The 13,952-nt window shown below is 44.0% G+C and overlaps 1 protein-coding gene across 3 annotated transcripts in view; it reads left to right on the top strand.

The window, feature by feature from the left end:
• Nucleotides 1–107: 107 nt before the first annotated feature.
• The window catches only part of LOC118430750 (condensin complex subunit 1-like), a 31,926-nt gene continuing 18,081 nt past the window's right edge, over nt 108–13,952 (top strand). For all 3 annotated transcript variants that reach the window (XM_035841766.1, XM_035841767.1, XM_035841768.1), the window contains exons 1-12: nt 108–256; nt 1,284–1,407; nt 1,839–1,911; nt 2,492–2,550; nt 2,875–3,047; nt 3,362–3,507; nt 4,336–4,457; nt 5,016–5,139; nt 5,572–5,719; nt 8,029–8,151; nt 8,435–8,509; nt 8,862–8,996. In XM_035841766.1, the coding sequence (XP_035697659.1) occupies nt 1,290–1,407; nt 1,839–1,911; nt 2,492–2,550; nt 2,875–3,047; nt 3,362–3,507; nt 4,336–4,457; nt 5,016–5,139; nt 5,572–5,719; nt 8,029–8,151; nt 8,435–8,509; nt 8,862–8,996 (1,296 nt within the window). In that variant the 5' untranslated portion in view covers nt 108–256; nt 1,284–1,289. The remainder of the gene's footprint in view (nt 257–1,283; nt 1,408–1,838; nt 1,912–2,491; nt 2,551–2,874; nt 3,048–3,361; nt 3,508–4,335; nt 4,458–5,015; nt 5,140–5,571; nt 5,720–8,028; nt 8,152–8,434; nt 8,510–8,861; nt 8,997–13,952) is intronic.

Genomic DNA, 13,952 nt, shown 5'->3' with positions numbered 1-13,952 from the left:
TGTAGAAGTTACCTTATCAGTAATTGGCTGTTTGTCAGAAACTTTAACCAATCAAAATCTCTAAAAGGAAAGTACATCATGGAATATTTACATACCGCATTTCTGATTGGTCAGTCTGAACAGAATCAACGGATTCGAAAGAAGGCGGCCATTTTTGATTTCATTTCGAGCGCGGCAGATTCCGGAAAAAGGAAAATATTTGTGAAGATATCAACAAATTTGAAGATCGAGACAGTATCCTGTAGGCATTGCAAAGGTAATGCGATTTTTGTCATACATATACTGACTCACATTAACTTTGGTCTCCAGTATGTTTTTAAAATCAACAAGCTTACACAAAGTGGGATAGTTTTCTTGGGGGAGGGGGGCACTTGGTTCTTCTGTTGTTTTCTATTTCTTTGTTTTCCTGTTGTTAGAATCAAATATCTTCCGCCAGTTAATGATATTTGTTCATGGGACCAAAAAAGATTTGCGGTGGGACACCCATATCAACCACGCCACTAGCAAAGCTGGTAAGGTCCTAGGAGTCATTCGGCGCAACTTGACCCATTGTCCATCTAGGGTCAAGGCCACTTGTTACAAAGCGCTGGTACGGCCTCACTTGGAATATAGTGCCATCGTCTGGGACCCGTACACCAACAAAGGGATACAGGCGGTGGAGGCCGTCCAGCGCAGGGCAGCCCGAGTGACCCTAAATGACTACCGGCAGACTAGCAGCGTGACACAAATGCTTTCAGACCTGCAGTGGCGCCCTCTCTCCGAAAGGAGGAGGAACGCCCGCCTCACCTTTTTCTATAAAGTAGTCAACAATAATATTAACATAGACGCCAGCAATATTCTGAAGCCTGCCCAAGGGCGCACCCAGGTTAGTCACGACTTGAAATATCAACACATATTCGCACGCACCGATATCTACAAACATTCTTTTTTCCCACGCACAATTCCCGAGTGGAATGCCCTGCCTGGCACGGTTGTAAGCGCTCCCAACGTTGAGCACTTCCGTGCCAGGCAGGCGGCCTGCCCGCCCTAACCCGGGAGCCTCAGCTCCCCCCCCTACTTTTGCCCCTCGCGGGGTCATTTGGGGGTATCTTATGCAGATGCAGATGCAGAAAGATTTCACGGAAATTATCAGCCCAATTCCTTGCATACACTTACAGAAGTAATGGCCCAAAGCCAACTTATTTGTGGAAAACGTGATATAAACATGAAAGTAACATTTTTTTGTATGGTCATACTCATACTACTAGTACTATGGTGCAAGTAACAGCGATCTGTGTATCTAGGCCATCATGAGTTTCGAGTTTGCTGTTCCGCTGACGCGGAAGGATCTTCTGAAGCGAACCACCGACACACAGTATGTTGTGGAGGAAGTGCTGACCATCAGACAGATCAACACACAGATTCATGGTGAGTGACGAGTTCAGATATTTTAAATTTTGTTTGTGTCCTAAGAAATATTTTGATTCCATGACAATGCTTGGAGCGTCACCATTAAGTAGTATTTATTGGGAGGGTGCTGATTTGCAAATTTTCAACATGGGCTACACAGTAGGTTCTCCAGTGCCGGAGGATATTTTTTTTGCTGGCATTAGAGAACCTAGCTCAAGTTGAAAATTGCAAAAACATTATTACCGCTCCAGGCAGACCACAATTCACGCATATCAACCCTCACCTGCTTTAGAATTTAACAAGGTGTAAGAAACAAGTTTTGTTAGGAACAATCTTGCACAGTTGTGATGCAACACTAATGATGCAGTTTGTCACAGTGGATCTGTATATAACAGGTACCTATGAATATGAATAGATATTTAATTTGTTTCCTTCCAATGTCACAACAGGTTTAAAGGCTGCCTTCAGATCAGGCCCTGCTGCCATCCTGGAGAACTTCGACCTGATCTACAGTGTTCTCAGGTGAGTCTGGGTTTCATCTACATCTTATACTACTACATAATGAGACCCCCAAATAATCCTTAAACAGGGGCAAGGTAAGGGGGAGTTGAGGTTCCGGGCTAGGGCAAGCTGTTCTCCGGCCTGGCGTGGAAGGACCCAACTGTGGGGGCTGTCACGATAATGAGACCCCCAAATAATCCTAACAGGGGCAAAGTAATGGGGAGTTGAGGTCCCGGGCTAGGGCAAGCTGTTCTCCGGCATGGCGTGGAAGGACCCAACTGTGGGGGCTGTCACGACCGCGCCAGGCACGGTATTCCACTCTGATACTGTCGGTGGAAAAAAAGAATACTTATGGATGTCAGACTTGTTTGTGGAAAAACATCTATTGTGATGAATTAGTGCCTGGGTGAACTACAAGCCAGAGGAAAGTTAGAAAGTTTCTTAAGTCAAATTGAGAAAGCTTGCAAACTACAACTTCAAGATAAGGAAACTTTGATATGAAAATTACTTTTGCCTATCGAAAAGTCAAAGCAAAGAAGACCTAGCTGGTTAAGAATTATAACAACTACAATTGCTAATTTATGTGACCCTTGTTTTACAGCCAGCTGAATGAAGTTGAGAGTGATGTTAAGGAGGAGGTCTGGAACTTACTAGTCAAAGGTGGGTTGACTATAATACATGTACATTCATATCTGACAAAATCGATGACTGAATCTCCAAAACTGAAGAATAGACAGTGTATAGAGTAAAAAAACAACACACTTATAGAGAAGGCTGAGTGGAGAAGAAAAATTTATTGTGACCCGTGATGGAATCCCTAATATCCACATTCAAGGTTATAGAGAAGAGTAGCATTGACTCTGTATGCTTCGCTCTAAAAAACTTTGCCTTAAAGTTAAGCAGTACGCTTCAAGTTTGACAGAAGAAGAAAAATATCATAACATTTCGTCCAGTCTAACACACTTAAACTTATCCCCATCGCAGCTGTGTCTCAGCATGCAGCCCAGCTGCCGGCCCTGCTGGATACTGCAGACTTTGACTGCAGCACACGTCTGCAGCACCTCAACACACTGAAGATGTCAGCCTACCTGCTCACACAGTTCATGGAAGCCTTCGAGGCAGAGGACACCAAACCTACAACTGTCACTGTGACTAAGGTCTGTGTAGTGTACTCAGTCAATGAACTGGAAATATTTGAGCCAAAACTGTTAATCTCTCCAACAAGATCTCTCCAGTGTCATTGACAAAAAGTAGGAAATTCTACCTGAAATGTCTGACATTTTCCAAAATCATATCCAGTTGCTATTTGTCTAACCTTCATCGACGTAGCAAAAACTATCTTTTTCAAATGTAGAATTTGCCAAGAAACTGACGTAGTTCACTATTTTCTTTGTATGTTTACTCTGTTTTGTCAATTTTAGCCTCAAACTTTCGTCCATTGTCGTTTCATATTGGGCTGTGTTTATCACAGGGTCGTAAGTCAAAGAAGAAGACTTCAAAAGGTGACTGGGACTGGGAAGGAGAGCGACTGAGGGTTGTGCAGTCTCTGTCCCAGGTTGTTCAGCTGGAGATCGGCAGATTGTGGGAGCCGCCAGTAGTAGAGGAGGAGTTTGTCAAGTAATAAAACAAACTTTGTTACCTTCTTTTAGCCTTTGCCACTCAGACTGTTAACTTGAGGTTGTTAATTTACAACCATAAATTCTTAATTTTTTTGGACTTAATTTCACAGTGTTTATGTTCATGGTTGTTAATGTCTATAGTACAATGTACATTAGGCCACAGCAAGTAAATTTTATGGATGACATCCTCTGCAGACTTCAAAAATAGTGCGATAGGGCGAAAAAAAACAAGATGGGTGAAAAAAACAAGATGGCTACATTTTCAAAAATAGGCGATGAATGTTGTAACAAGAATTAAAGGGACAAAACATGGTATCAGAGCCAACAAGGCATTCATTCCTATATTTAAGACATGTACTGGTGTGGTAAAAGTGACACTAGTGTGGTAGACTGGCATCACCAACAAAGTTGGTAACCACACTCATGGCTTCCATATTGGCGTCACTTTTACAACATTCCAATAAGTTTCATTTCTACAACTACAGCCCTGGGTACCTCGCAAGTGTCACTTCTACAAGTACAATTATTAGGCTACAATACAACATATTTGCTCATTTTGGTACTTTATCGTCATGTTGACCATCCCTGCAGAAGAAAAAAATTCTTGTTTTTTTTTCTGAAATCAGGCAAAAATTAATGCGCGCGCTGATGTCATCCATAAGATTTACTTGCTGTGGCCTTAGTAAAGAAACATTGAAGGTGTTACAATACTCTACAGATGACACTACCTTATTTCCTGAGGCTACAGGCTATAGGAGCTACACATACAAATGATTGGTTAAGCTACTGGGTTTTATTACTGATGATACAATGTTGTATCCCCCAGTATGGTGGCTAACTGCTGCTACAAGCTCCTGGAGAACCCCAGCACCTGTAAGGAGAAGGGCAGTAAGGAGGCAGTCTTTCACCTGCTGGGCACACTGGTCAGGCGGTACAACCATGGGCTGGGTCAGTAACTTTGTAGTTCATATCAGCAAAATCATTGGGTTTTCAAGCTTTTGGTACTTTTTTCAAATGTTTGCAAAAGTTTTTTGTGAAAGGAAATTTGGGCCTAGGAGCCAGTAACTATGTAATAGGGCAGGCCGCTTAGTTACTGAGTCTAAGTTATTTGCCACATCTCTGAGACTATAGCGCAGGCCACTAAGTTACTGAGTCAAAGTAAGAGTCAACTTAGTGAGGCTACTCTTCTTCAGGGTCACTAAAATAGGTTGCCAGAATGAGTCAATACTAGTACACAAGTTGTAAATGGAAGATAGTTAAATTTAGTAGTAGTACTACTACTACTGGTAGTACATGTAGTATCCATTATTTTATTGTACTGTTGCTGGGATCCCTGACATAGGGATGGGAAGCAGGCAGATAGTCTTCACACCACGCTTCCATGCGGCTCTTTCCAGTGGGTTGACAGAGCCAGAAGTTGAACAAAAAAAGACAACAAGGAGCATTGAAATTACCACCTGTATATGCAGTAATCTGTCTAATGTATTGAAATGGTACCCCCTCCAGGTGCTAGCCTGAAGATAATCCAGCTGCTGCAGCACTTTGAGCACCTGGCCAGCCCCATGGCACAGATGGTGCAGCTGTTCGCCCAGCAGTTTGGGGCCAAGTCTGTCATCAGTGACATCATGAGGTGGGATCTATCTTCATAATGTCTAAGTTTGAATCTTGCTGTGTATCATATGCATGTAGGCAATTGGTACTTTTTACTGTGTTAATTTTGTTTTCAATGGTAAATTTAATGTTTAAATCTGCAGATATCATAAGATTCTCCATGACCAGAGATTTTGTCAATTCTGTCCAAATGAGATTTAAGATGAATTTCACTTTGTCATGGACTGTTCATAATATGATAATCAAAGCTGTTCACCTTTTTCTTACTGCTTCTATCCTATAGATCAATCTAATTCTAGGACTAGTAGGACGAAATAACCCTTGTACCCACTTCTTCCTCCTTAATGTCTTCTGTCTTCTTTTCATCCCTCATTCAATGGAAGTTCGGATTGTAGAATATGAAGACATGGTTGTTTCATAGTTAAGTAAGATTCTTTACTGGTCCATACAGAGAGATTGGTCGTATGGACCCCTCGAAGCTGGTGCGTGACAACAGCGGCACGCGCTCGTACGCTGGGTTCATGGTGGAGCTGGCGGAGAGAGTCCCCGCCCTGATGCTGCCCAACATCAGCGTCATCCTGTGTCACCTGGACGGAGAGGTCAGTTAGGGTCAGCTGTCAGCTTGGATGGGGGTTGATGTGTACATCAGGGCTCGAAACACTGGGTGCATGTGCACCCAGGTGCACCCAAAATTGGAGCTGTGCACCCAATTATTTTCTGTGGGTGCACAGGGTGCACCCAAATATTTTCTTATGTTTATGTACGTAAAGATATCAAAGTATACTAGTATGCATCATATTCTTGACATCTAAGTGTAAGAAAGATAAATAAAAATGTCTGTCATAGTACTTGAAGGATTAATATAGCTTGTAATTAAGTTTTATTATTAGGTTATTACAGTGGATTCCAATTATTCGTATTACGCCTTTTTGGATAATTCGGGTAATTGCATAGAATTGCGAAATCCCAAACCATTTGCCATTCATTCTATTGTATAAGGCTTCGCAGAATTGGATAACCCCCGGTCTCAAACTTCGGGTTTTTGGATAGAATTACGTCAAATTATAGCGAATAAAATGGGAAAATATACGCTAAAACTTACAAAACGAGGCCAAAATCAACCAACAACTGTATGTATGAAGGCATATAATCATGAAAAGGACCGTAAGATAGGTAGATTCCACAGAAAATCTTGCCGATACCGCTGTGATAGCAAAATTGCGAACATTGGTTAGGCGCCATTTTGATAGGTTGCCGCAAGGCATGATGGGCGGACGTCATGGGAACGTCAACACGCTTTTGAGTTCATATTTCCCCTTCAGACAACGTCTTAACTTGGTTTACCCTACAAAATGTGTTTTTACATATCCACTGTCTCATTATTGAGCTGATTTCGGCTGCACTACGTAGATTTTTACAGCGCACATAACGCAACAGGTCAATGAACTGTGATTTCGCAATCAGCCGCATTGAATGGCGGGATATCTCAAGCCACGCTGCGACGCCATTTTAATTGTTTTCAAAGTGAATTTTCCGTCTACCACCGCGAAAGACGGCGTCGAGTTTAAAATTTCAGCGTAACTTGTGGACACAAGATGTAAATAAGAAGGTGAAGAGTTTATCTCTCCAATACTTCCCGTCATTTTGCTCAAAATTACAAAATCAACATATTTTTTCCGGCATACAAGCGGAGTTGTGTTTGTCTTTGTTGTGGTTCAATTAGTTATGCTCTCGGCAGTGCGAGTCAAGCATATTTTTCTACATGTTCATTTAGCCACCGACTTAAAAATCTTTATTAGATTTATCATCGCACGTAAATTGTATAATATCGGAACGTATAATCATATAAAGCTTGTAACTGGAATCTGTTCGATCTTTTGCTGGCTATTTTAGTGATGTTGTAGATTCAAACAGTTGACGTTCCATTCGTTCAAAACAGTACTGTAAGTTATCAATAACTACTGCTTTGACTACTACTGCTCTAGATGAACAAATGTCTGATTCAAAAGTTTTGTAAATGAAGTTCCGTGTCGTATGTGTGGTGTTTGTGTCTTGCGTAGTAGTAATCCCATATTTGCCCCCCTCCCGGCTCCCTTCGGGGCGTTAGTGGCCCAACTTCGGACTGTTGGATACTTCGGACTATTGGATAAAATGCGCTGACAAATGAGCTATCCAAATAAGCGAATTCCACTGTACTTAAATTTAAGTGGTGCACCTAAAAAATTTTGGTGCACCCAATTTTTTAAGCTGGGTGCACCAGTGCACCTAATCCCAAAAATGAATTTCGAGCCTTGGTACATGTAATTTGGAAAGTAGTGGAAAAGTTATTAAGCATTCAATTTCTGATCCAAGACAACAGAGTATCAAGACTATACTAAAGGGACATCAGACCTATTGAGGATTTTATGATGAATTGATATTAGTAACAAAGTCAAAGTGATCCTCAAAGCTTTAGGTTTTAAACCTCTCTATATTTGGCTGTATATACAATACCTAAATGGCTTAGCTCCAGCAGGGAGAAGGTTTGTATAGGGATATGCATGTGATCAATGTCCTCATCAGGATTTTTTCACAGTGTAGAGGTAATCTTAGCATACTGCACGTGGCAAGCGTCATTGGCGTGAGTATTGTAGAGAAGTCTGGGGGGGTCCTCCATCTAGAAATTTCGTAAATTCATAACTACTCAGGAACATCCACCTGCATTTTGCGGGCCAAATTTCATGAAGCAAACTCTGAAGTTTTTACTTTTGTTTTAGAAAACAGCAGAAAAGTCTCCACACTGAAACACAGTATGGGGGCCCAAATGATACTGGGGGGTCCAAATCACAGCGTAGGCACCCCCCTATGCTCAATTATGCTGGTGAGAATGCTGATGACCACATGTGTGATGGTTTCTCTGTTTCCCCAGTCTTACACCATGAGGAATGGTGTACTCGGTGTCATGTCTGAGATCGTCATCAGGGAACTCAGCAAGGGCGACCTCGACGCCAAGGGCAAAAATGCACGCGACCAGTTCTTGGACTGCTTGGAGGTGAGAGACTTTTATTACATCACAGTTGAAATGCTCTTTTGTCGAGTCTTGTCAATCAATCAGCAATTGCTAGATTTGGTTGTTATACATAACAAGATAACATTAATTTACGCTGTTAAAAGAATTGCTTTGAACAATTTCATCAAGTTGCTATATATTAAGGCTGTATGTTCAGTTTTTTTCACAAAGCTAGTGGTTGAAATATAACAGATTTATAAGAATCAGTACTTCAAATGGCACTCATGTCTCATTTTCTATCTATGTTTTGTATCCCCTTCTGCAGGAACATATCCATGATGTCAATGCCTTTGTTCGGAGTAAGGTCCTCACACTGTGGCTCCACATCTGCAATGAAAAGGTATTTAGTATCAGTGGAATTCCCAAAGTACAATGATAGGATTGCAATAGTGAATTAATACATATGCACTTTGATGCTGTAGTTAGGATTTAGCTCAGAGGGTATAAGCATGTGCCTGTTGTTCTCTACTCAGGAGGTAGGTTGATGTCGGTGTAGGTGCTTAACAACCCCCATGTGTCCTTGACTTAGTAGCTCCCAAAGAACATAGCTTTTTGTTGGCATACCTGCAAATTAAAATATTTTTCTAGGCCATCCCTCTGGGCTGCTGGCACCAACTGCTGTGTCTGGTTGTGGGGTGGCTCCAGGACAAGTCTAGTGTGTGTTGATGTTACATGTAGTACTGTTTCTCCAGGCCATCCCTCTGGGCCGGTGGCACCAGCTGCTGTGTCTGGTCGTTGGGCGTCTCCAGGACAAGTCCAGTCTGGTGAGGAAGGTGGCCATACAGCTGCTCACCACCTTCCTCACATCCAACCCTTTCGGAGCAAAGGTGAGCACAGTACTGAAGAAAAATCTCTGCTCAGAAACCAACATGCATTTAAGTTTTGATGTTCATTTTTTGTCACAAAACCAGCTGGTCTGCTATTTCTACAAAAAAGGGTTGCAACCCATAAGCTTAAGGTAATATAGAGTATTTACATGTATTCACAATACTTAACTTCTTAAAAGAGCTGTGATCCTAAGGTCGATATAGAGTATGTATATGTATACACTATTCTAAACATTCTAAACTTATACTTAAAACTTTTAAAAGAGCTGTGATCCTATTAAAGGGTAATATATAGTATGTACATGTATAAACTATTGTCCCCTGCATCCTCTCGTTAGTCAGTCAGACTGAATCAGAGAATGACTTCAGGTGTATCTGAGCCTGACCACCCCCATGTAGCCTCACTTGGTAGCTCCCAAAGTTGAAAGGTCACGGGTTACCCATGATTCCTCGTCGCGCATGCGCATCAGTCTAAATTTTAGAGCGTACTGTAAACACCTCCGGTAGTTTCCAGCTCCAGTTTTGGGGTCCCAACGCGTGTTTTGGGACCCGGACACGACTTTCTTCGAAGACTTCGGCGGCTCGGCGATTTTCTACGGGCGGCGCAGGAGTTTTTAGCGGCTTTGCAGCGACGGGAGCCGCAAGAACTCCGAACAAGTTCGTCAACATGTGCGCCGAGGGTCGGCGCCATTACTATCGTCAGTCTTCAACGTCGACTTCTACGCCAGTTTTGGGCGTTTTGGGTGCTCTTTCGGGGGTACTCAAGCGATGGAGTTCGAGGTCTCGAGTTCGGGAAGGTTGTCGAGCTTGCTCCGACCGCGAACCGAGAAGGATGGCGCCAAGAAGAAGTTGAGAAGTTGGCGCCAAGAAGAAGGTGGCGACATCGCTATCGGCGGCCACAAAGAAGATGAAGACGACAGGGCTGGCGTCAACGAAGTTTTCACCGGCCGCTACCAGCGATGTACGTATTTTTCTGTTTTTATTTCAGAAACGCTGGTGATTTTTGAAGATAGATGAGGACGCAGTTTTGTCAACCTATGCCGGGTTCCGGCATGCTTCGTCTCCAATGGGGCCGTTCCAGAGAAGCAACGGCGACGTGACGCGGCTGTCCACAGCTTGCGACGGGACAGCAGGAGCGTTAGCGGCTGCTGGGACGACAGTGTCTTCGTGGGTGCAGCTAGGCCCGATGAAGAAGTCAGTCAGGCACCTTGTGTTGCTGACGACTTGGTGGTTGAAGAGAAGATGTACTTTGAGCACGACAAGCCCTGTCGTGGCAACGACTTGGAGACAACAGCACGCCGAACAACGCTTGTCCACGTTGGCGGTGCTGACTTCAACTACACAGCATCAAGAGCGGTAGTCAGCTGCCATTACATGAAGCAGGGTGAGCTCTTTGTTCTCACATTTATGTTTCAATGTACTTGTACAATGTTTCTATTTTTAGTGGCAGGTTGGAAATCCTTTTGTTTAACAAAGTAATGAATTAACCGAGGCAGTTAATTCAGTTGTGGTAGTTTTTTGAACAACTACAGTTTTCAGTGTTGTAGTTTTTGAACAACTACAGTTTGTTATGTATGATTGCTAGGACAGTTTCTTACTTCCTAGGCTCTGTTCTTGCCCAATTGTCTTGCACATGTGGGTTTTTATGTGAGTTTTTCCCAGGGTCTTTTTCTTAGATCCTCTGTTCCCTCGATCTGGGATAAAGGTCGTCGACCTGGCCTCAGAGACTAGGCCCATTCGGCAGTGTTGACAAGCAGAACAAGTCAACAGCTAGACACAGTTGTTGTTACAGCATCGGCCACAGGTCGTCGAGCGGAGACACTCTACTACAACTACTTGCTGAGGCCAAGCTACTGTCGGGGTGGTTCTCGTCGGTACTGCACAGCAGTCTTTCTCAACTCTTCAGCAGTGAGGTTGGACATTTAGCTGACGCATCTCCAACAAGAGAGACACTTAGGTGTTCAACCATCCATGAACCTGTACTCCACAGTATGCGGCTTCTGCGCAGAGGCAGACTAGTCCACTTCCTACGGCGGTGGCAGCAGGCGTCTGTAGATCCCAGGACCCTACAGTGCGTGAAGGGGTACAAGTGGGAGCAGATCGCCACAAGACGGTGTGGCTTCTTCTTCCTTCCACAGGTTACCCCACATGAGTGGTAGGTAAGAACTTGCTTACCAGGGGTGTGATGGAACAACTTCCGTATCACCTGTTTACTTTTTCTTGCCTTTTAGACAAGTTTTTTCTACAGGTTCGTCTTTAGGATGCCAAGTTGGGTGTTCCTGAACACCTCATCCAGCTGGGAGACTACGTGGGGAAGGTCATCAGAAGGATGCTTCTTCACATCCCAGTAGACGTAGAGAACCGACATCGCTGGGGGTTCCAGCGGGCGTTTCTTCCGGCTCGTTGTCTCCTTATCGGAGTCCCAACGACGCACAGCCTTCAATTGTTTTGAAGGTGTTCATCCCTGAACTGAGTGGATGTTGGTCCTGGCTATCGTCTGGAGGGCTACATGGACGATGGCAACTGTTGACAACTAGAGTATGGAGCTGCTCTCACCTTATGGTTCTTCCCGAGCAGAGACGGCGCAGATCATCTTATCGTCTTTCTGGACGACAACTGTTGACAACTACAGTCAACAACTGCTCTCAACCCAGGTTTTCATCCCGAGAGTCAACGCAGCAGTCAGCTTGACGCTATGCAGAGGTCAACTTGGTCCCTGACTACAAGGTGTTGGAGTCATAGCATCTAGCAGACAACTTTCTGTCTTCAGACAGAATCGTCTTGGCAGAGACGTTGGCAGCTTGGCGGGGAGAGCGCTAGCCACAACAGTGTCAGTTGGCACTTCAGAAGTCTTCAGGTGTCTGCTCATCGCAGTTCCTCAAGTGACAAGAGGAACTCAGCTTCTTGGGCTGCCGTCAGATGCAGCTCAGGTACGCTGAAGTCTGGTGAAGACTTCAGTTGTACAGTCACGACTACAGTGCAGCCCTCGGCACCTCGGCAGTTCTTCAGCAGCATTTCCGCAGGAAGACACTGGTCTGTAGAAGAGAGGTCAGCACACAGCTGGGACGGCAGGACACCTCCTCATCTGTCCTTGGTTTCTACAAGGAGATGGTGAGCGGACACAGTCTGCTCTTACAACTCAACAGTGATGGCTCAACTGAATCATCCAGGAGGTGCAAGATCACCGTTTTGCTAAGGGTGATCTTCGTCCTGTGGCAGTGGTACACAGACAGAGATGGTCTGTATCAGCACAGCACTCCCCAAATGGGGATATGTGTGACAGGATGTCGGCTCCCGGCATTACCTGTAGCCACGACTTGGACTCTAGATCGACATACGTTCTTGAGTCTTCAGACGACATTTCCACTACTCTTAAGGGGGTGGATATGTTCGCATCCTAAACAACTCCAGCTACCACTGTAGGTTGACTCTGGACCGGCTAACGTCTAGAGTTTTTCAGAGTCCTTTTCTACTTGGTGGGAAGGTGGATCGGTTCACACTCCGATCAAGCCAACAACTATAAATGAAACGACTCAAGGCAGTTGTCGACCTTCTGCCCATTCTTCTGATTGTTTGGACAATCTGGGAGGTACAACAGGATGAGGTTCACCTACTTCTCATCACTCCAGATGAGACACAGCAGTCTACTACTCACCTGCTGGAGATGTAAGCCGAAGAACCAGTTCTGCTACTCCTTCACATCTACTGTCTACTATCTTGAGTGCGACTCACTCAGAGGTAGAGTGGCTTCAACAAGCTGCACAGCATGTTGCCGGTGACAGTACAGTCAGTACAGACTTTTGCCAGTACTACCCAGGTTCCTGAGGGCGTACTGGGGTTTTGGAATACAGATTCAGTATTCCTCATTTTTTTGTTACAACTTGAGTAGCTGGTGCAGTCAGGAGGACTAGGGTCCCTGCATATCTAACAAACTGCTGGTTTTTCTTACAGTTCTTGTGTGAGAAGTTTTACGGTCAGGACCTTGTTCTCTACAGATCTTCAATTTACAATGCAGAAGGTCAACCTTTAGGAACACTCCTGCTGGTAAGGCGTTTCTTGTGAGAGACGGCCAGCTTTACCTAAGTATGTTTCACATGGGACATTGGTAAAGTTTTCTAATAGTGTTTTTTTTCCAGGAGATCCTGTCACTTCAGCTTGTTCATTAATCATTATTTTACTTGGCAGTAAGAGTTCCATCTCTTCCTTCTTGGAGATCAACTACAAGAAGAGTTTTCTTGACGGATTCAGTGTCACCTTTCAATAGTTGTTATGGTTCCATGGTAAGGTATGGTGGCACATGTTGTGTTTGCCAAGTTTTTTGCCGCGGGGTAGGAGAATTCTCCAGTCCCCTCTATGGAAAGTCTAGGTGTCAACAGCATAAGTCACGGTTTATGTCAGGATTGTTTGTGTGTGCTGGTTGGAGCCACATCAGGCCGTGACTCCTGCAACCTCTGTGGTATGATTTATCTCTGTTTCTACAGGAGCCAACCTTGGTCATACCCAGTTCCTGGACTCTCCACAAGAAGTGCTTCTGTGGTTGCTGCGGCAAAAGAAGAGGGGGGGGCTCGTTTGAGTCAACCATCTGGTCTCCCTCTGCTTATTTGTGAACTAATACAGAAGTCATGTGATATCTTATTCGTGTGATATCTTATTTCATGTGATATCATATTTCATGTGATATCTTACATCTGTCATGTAATATCTTCATGTAATATCTTATATTCATGGGATATCTTCATGTGATATCTTATATTCATGTACTGGTCTTATGTCCTGGCCTCAGGCTACAAAGTCACCTGAAGTCATTCTCTGATTCAGTCTGACTGACTAACGAGAGGATGCAGGGGACAATTAGAAATTGTACTAACCTGTGCAGGACAGGTATAATTGTCCCTGCATCCCTCGTTGTCAGGTATGACTGCCGTCTTCCCCCTCAGGAATTTTTCTTGTTCCTAT

Source organism: Branchiostoma floridae, chromosome 14 (genome assembly GCF_000003815.2).
Source record: "Branchiostoma floridae strain S238N-H82 chromosome 14, Bfl_VNyyK, whole genome shotgun sequence".
Taxonomy (NCBI): Eukaryota; Metazoa; Chordata; class Leptocardii; order Amphioxiformes; family Branchiostomatidae; genus Branchiostoma; species Branchiostoma floridae.
This window is presented reverse-complemented; position numbering and strand designations above follow the sequence as displayed.